Below are 6,139 nucleotides of genomic sequence, written 5' to 3'. Positions count from 1 at the left end.
AAATACTTAATCTATAATATTTTGATTATTTTGAAGTAAAAATTATCAATAAATACAAAAAAGTTGTACCTTAGAGTATATTGAGGAACATAATAAGTGATTAATAGTGAATACTTCAGTAATTCACTATTATGTTCCAACCATAGACCTATAAACTAAGTTAATAAAAACTTAGTTTATAGGTCTATGGTTTCAACATTCCCTGCTATACAGTATAACAAATAATCTTTAGCTTAGGTAGATACTTTATGTTGTATAGAACAGGTCACAGTTATATTGTTTTTAATTATTTGTGTAACATTGATCATACCTAATAATATTCAACAAAATAACTTAGAAAACAGGATAACGATATTTCTCTTTATCTTTGGCAGTATTGAAGACTGCCCATGAATGTGAGTGTTTTTATTGTTTCCTTGTTTATAATTAATTATTATAATTTATAAAACAAGCCTATATTTTAGATAACATAATTACAATAAAAGTTATTGGCTTAGAATGTAATAACTTTTTTCAAAATATTTTTTCCACAATATTTTTGGCATACGTTTAAGTAGCGTAATTTTTTTTTTGTCAGATCTTTCTGTTATAGCCTGTATATAGAGTATGGGTCCGGGGGTCTGGGAATTCTTTATAATTCGTGCACCCTCAAAAGTATAGGTCTAGTTGCGCCTATGTTTCTATTGTATAAATATAAGTATATAATATATATTATGTATTATATATTGATTTGGAATATGTTTTTGAGAAATTAAAGGTAATAAGTATAATATAATAACTAAATAAATGTCTAACCTGAAGGCTTTGTAGGAAATAGAAGGAAGGCTTGGGAAAATATTTACTGAACTTTATCAATTTTCATGAGTCATAAAATATATTATATTGTAAGCCCATCAAACCGACCGGGATTAAATTCTACCAAGTAAAATAAGACCGGGGGCTCTATCCGCATAATGTCGACGTCGGCACATATAATTATAATTTCTCGACGACCAATATTGTCGCACAGTGACGGCGACCACGCCGTATACTGCTTAGTCGACGCTGACGTCGCGACAGACCAATCGGCGAGTGCGAAGATTACGACGGCACGAAAGATGTTCGGGTAAGGCGGGACGCGAGCTTTCGCATAACAAGACGTGCGTCCACAACGGCGGCACCTGTATAGTCTCGAAATAATAGTAATAACGATACATATTGTTGTTATACGGACGTGTCGCGTTTCCGGCATAAAGTCCGTCCGCCCGCCCGATTTCGTGTGCCGTATAATACATATCCTATAGAGACCGGAAGTGCGTGACGTCGCCGCCATGGAACAGTTGAACTGGATGGCGGATACGCAGCGTTCGTCATCATGCTCGGGCTGTCCGTCGTCATCGGCCTGTACTACGGGTGCGTCTCCAAACAGAACACCGTTGCAGATTACCTGTTGGGCGGCAAGCACATGTCCGTTTTTCCGATTACCATGTCGCTGGTCGCTAGGTATATAATATTATTATTATTGTTATGACCGCAAACCCCGGGTAACACCTATATGCCAGCTACCTATGAACTTTGAATAACTGTGAATAACTACATGAAAAAAAAGATGTGAAAAAAAAATTTGTGAAAAAAAAGATTTAAAAAAAAAAATGTATTTTGGTTTATTTGGATTATCGAGCATTGGTGGTGATGGTGATGGGCGGATGTCACTAAAATGTTTTTTTACTGGAGTAAAAATAATTATCGTCTTAAAAGGATGACAGCGCAATATTTATTTTCCCTCTCAGACCAACGCGATAAAACTTTTTCATATAAAATCGTTTTTTTGTAATAGTGATGATCAAAACAAGATCAAGACTTAGACTTTCAAAATCTTGGTCTTGGTCTTGGTCTTGATCTTGCACAAGACTCTTGCAAGACTCTTGCTATTTTCACAAAATATATAAAAAAAAAACTAAATACCTGTTATAGCTGTGTGTAGGTTTTTTGCTATGATCTCTAAGATTAAACTTAGTTCAATATATTACATAATATATTTATAAATCAAACATTAACATAAAACAAGTCAAACAATTTAATTTTTATTATACTCGTTTAAAACTTTGCATTTTAAATTATGCTTATATTATATTACTTGTATGAATCAATTTACCAGCATAATTAACTTTCTAAGTTCCTATTGCATTTATAATAAATATAAATAGGTCATTACTAATTGCTAATTAATAGTTATTGATCAATATAATGTTAATAAAAATTAAATTGTTGTTTTTTAAATGTTCACTTTAATGAATAATAATATTTAAAAAAAAACTGTATGGTTTGTTCCAAATATTAAATTGCATAATAATTATATTTGTTATAATGATAATATTTATTACTTATAATTAAACTTTTATTCTTCTTTTATTCACCAGTGAATTTATCGATTTTGGGAAAATAAAATAATTTTTCAGTAATTGTTAATTAGTCTGAAACAACTATGTTATTTTGTAATATTAATTATCATTATATTTTTAATCTTTTTTTCAATAAAGGAATAGGTACTGATAAAATTTCATAATAATACAAATAAATTCTTATTATTTTCGTTGTAAATTATTAGTTAATGGAATCTAGATAGGTACACTAATGTGTTTTCGGAGAAAAAAAAATGGAAGACTGCAAGAGTCTTGCAGTGATGGTCTTGTTTTGGTCTTGGTCTTGCAACTTCGGTATTGATTTGGTCTTGTTCTTGCAAGCCTAATCTTGGTATTGGTCTTGCTAGACCAGTACCATCTTGGTCTTGGTCTTGCAGCAAGAGTCTTGCGAGACCGCAAGACCAAGACCAATTTTGATCATCACTATTTTTTAATGATTTTTGAGAAATATTACTAATATTAGAGTAAAATCACCTATTATAAAAATTATAGAAAATAATATTTTTGAGAGTATGATATATTATAGGTTCTATATTTTATTATTTTTTGACTTTGTATTCTACTTTCAAAATAAAAAAAACACGAATAAGTGGGTGATGCTTTGTTGTACAGAAGGTTACAATAGTGGGTCACTGTAATGGATGGTGTTAAATTGGAATTCAATGACATAATATAATATAATATTAATTGTAGGTATGCAAAAAACGATTTTGAGTGGAGACGGTTTGTCAGCCTATATTTCATATTATATTTAGGTACGTTGTTATTATAGTCGGTAAGTTGAATTAATATTATTTGTATATATAAATATACTTTAGAAGTTTCAAGTACCTACGAATAATACTTTTAAATTACAAGAAAATAACTAAAATCGTTATTCTTGGTTATTTAGTACGTAATTTCGTCCACATTTGCGCTTAAAATAACTAAAACATATATTTTATATTTTTTGGTTGCATAATTAACTACTTACATGGAACCTTTTAATACTTAGGTATATCTATAAAAGATGAACATTTTATACATTTTTAACTACAAAATAATTTGTAAATTTTCAATTTGATATATTTTGTCTACATTTGAACTTGAAATACTTAAAAAAAAAACATGCCTGTATATTTTTAATATTTTTAAACTGCTATTGTAACAATATGTCAGGAACCTTGTATTTTTTCAAGCTTTTTTACGCAACGAATAACATTATACTGACATTTATAGGAAAAAAACTAAACAAATTGAAATGTCTGTAAACAGCTCAAAATGAGCTAAGTATTATAACAATTTATCAATTATAGAAAATTATAAAATAAACATAATATAGTGTAAATTTAAAGAATCTACCGATATTTGTTTTTGAATTACTTATTAATTATTTAATAAAAAAACTAATAAAAATCGTAAATGTCATATGCCTATAAATAGCTCAATATGAGTCGAAATATTTTCTAAATGTTATGGTGAAAATGCTAATATAAAATATATTCAGTGAAAATTTCATGTGCACATGTACGATCATTTTTTATAGAGTGACAACAAAAACGAACATTTATTTTGTCAAAAACCGATTTTGCGGGAAAATTACCGTTTTTCCTTATTTTAGATTCAGAGCGGAGCGAGGAAGCTAGTGGTTTTACAATAATGTTTATTTTATTTTATTTTTTTCATCATGTAAACGAAATTTCTATCAGAAGGAGTGCTTCGATTTCAACAAATAGTATCTAATCTTTTAGCAAATTGGATCAAGATGGTACTTTAAAGAGGTCATTTTCAATATTTTTTTGATGCCACAGGAAAATCCACAAAAATACCCTATTGCTAAGCTAATAAACACTTTGTTTATCACCATATAAACGAATACAATTTTAAAAATAACCGCTAAAAAAATGAAAATTTATGAATTTATATTTATTCAATTTACTAACCATTTTTTTTGTTTTTTCCAGGGTTTTTACCTCCCGAATGCACCAACTAGATTCACTTTCCCACCCGAATAGATACCGAAGTTGAAAATTGAAGCATTATTTTGTCTACTTATCACAGACACAAAAAAAACACACGTCATTGTTGTAAAATCAATTCATTAATCGTTCCACACCTAAATTATGTTTAAATTGTTTTGAAACAATATTTAGACATATCAAATGTCATACCCTCAAAAATATTATTCTCTATCGTTTTTGTAATGGGTGATTTTACTCTCAAAAATATAAATAAAAATGATTATGCGTGAACGAGTTTTGTCTATATATTGTGCCATGGGTCATAGAGAGAAAATAAACAATGCGCCGACATCCTCTTAATTCTAAGCTACTCTGCATGTTATTATTAAATACTTTTTTACTTATTAATAAAAATATATTATAAATTAATATATTATTATATTACTGCAATATCTTAAGAAAATTGATGCATTTTTACTCGAATAATATTGTAATGTACCTATTTATGTAGTGATTTGATCACAAACGCATTTTTCAATTTTCAGTCCTACAACTTATTGACAAATAATCAGTGGCGTGGTGCAGTGTGCACATATTTCAAACCCTAAGCAAAGTATTTAAAAAATGACCCACCCCTCACCCTCTACCACCTACTACATAAAATATGATTTAAAGCTGTTTGTACATTTAGAATTTTTGTTGTAGGACGTTATCAATAATTTAGTATGAAAAAAATACTAAAATAATTAATTATATCTACATTCGTCCACACAAATAATTTAATTTAAAAAACATTAGGTACAAGCATTAGGTACCTAACTCGTCGTTCACCACACCACTGTAAAATAGTACAAATAAGTAAAACAAAAAACTAGAACTTTTATAAAAAAAATGATTTAAAAATAATATGTAGGTATACTATAATATAAATACAGTTTGGTGAATACTTCAATTTCGTATGATTAAATATATATATATATATCATATACTCATATATCATCAATACTTGTATATTTTAGTCACATTTCTGGCATTACACTGCTCGGAGTCCCATCTGAGATCTATAGCAATGGAACACAATACTTGATTGTCGGTGTGGTTAACAACATAGTTGTCATCTTCACGGTCATTTACATTTATTTACCCGTTTTTTATGATCTTCAGTTGACATCAGTATATGAGGTAAATATGCTTTTTGTTATTAACTATATTATAGTTATTATATACAACATTATAAAATCTTACAAACATATTTACACAATATATCATATACATCTATTGAGTTTATAGATTTATTTGAATTTAATTTTGACTTTAGTATTTGGGATTACGATTTGATTCCAATATCCGTGGATTGTCGTCACTCATCTTCGCCGTAAACCTATTACTGTACATCCCTGTTGTGATTTACATACCAGCATTGGCGTTCAATCAAGGTAAGTAAATTATAGTTTAAAACATTTTCAGATCAAGTAAATTACATGCACCTTCTATGAAATATACGATAAACGATTAATAGACGTCATGTGTTGATGTCAGTGTCGGCCGTATAACATTTACAGTCTCTGTCTTTCACGTTGCACAAATGTCATATATATCAAATAAACCACTCGTCAGTATTCGTATTAATCAATTTGTAGCTAAACAAATTTATAATCATGAGCTAATAAATTATTATAATAAGTATAATATTTCAATAAAAAAAAAAAATTGAAAAATGAAAAATGCATCGTCTATACCAATTAAAGTTAATAATAAATTAAAACTTAACGTTAACACTAATGCATATATAGTTTC

At 28.5% G+C, this 6,139-nt stretch overlaps 1 protein-coding gene across 1 annotated transcript in view; it reads left to right on the top strand.

Moving 5' to 3' along the window:
- The first annotated feature begins 1,108 nt into the window (after window positions 1-1,108).
- LOC100166814 (sodium-coupled monocarboxylate transporter 1) overlaps window positions 1,109-6,139 on the top strand; it is a 12,047-nt gene continuing 7,016 nt past the window's right edge. Inside the window, exons 1-3 of the mRNA XM_001948561.5 lie at window positions 1,109-1,482; window positions 5,362-5,524; window positions 5,661-5,778. Coding sequence (XP_001948596.2) covers window positions 1,355-1,482; window positions 5,362-5,524; window positions 5,661-5,778 — 409 coding nt within the window. The 5' untranslated portion in view covers window positions 1,109-1,354. The remainder of the gene's footprint in view (window positions 1,483-5,361; window positions 5,525-5,660; window positions 5,779-6,139) is intronic.

Source organism: Acyrthosiphon pisum, chromosome A2 (assembly GCF_005508785.2).
Source record: "Acyrthosiphon pisum isolate AL4f chromosome A2, pea_aphid_22Mar2018_4r6ur, whole genome shotgun sequence".
In the NCBI taxonomy this organism is placed as follows: domain Eukaryota; kingdom Metazoa; phylum Arthropoda; class Insecta; order Hemiptera; family Aphididae; genus Acyrthosiphon; species Acyrthosiphon pisum.
This window is presented reverse-complemented; position numbering and strand designations above follow the sequence as displayed.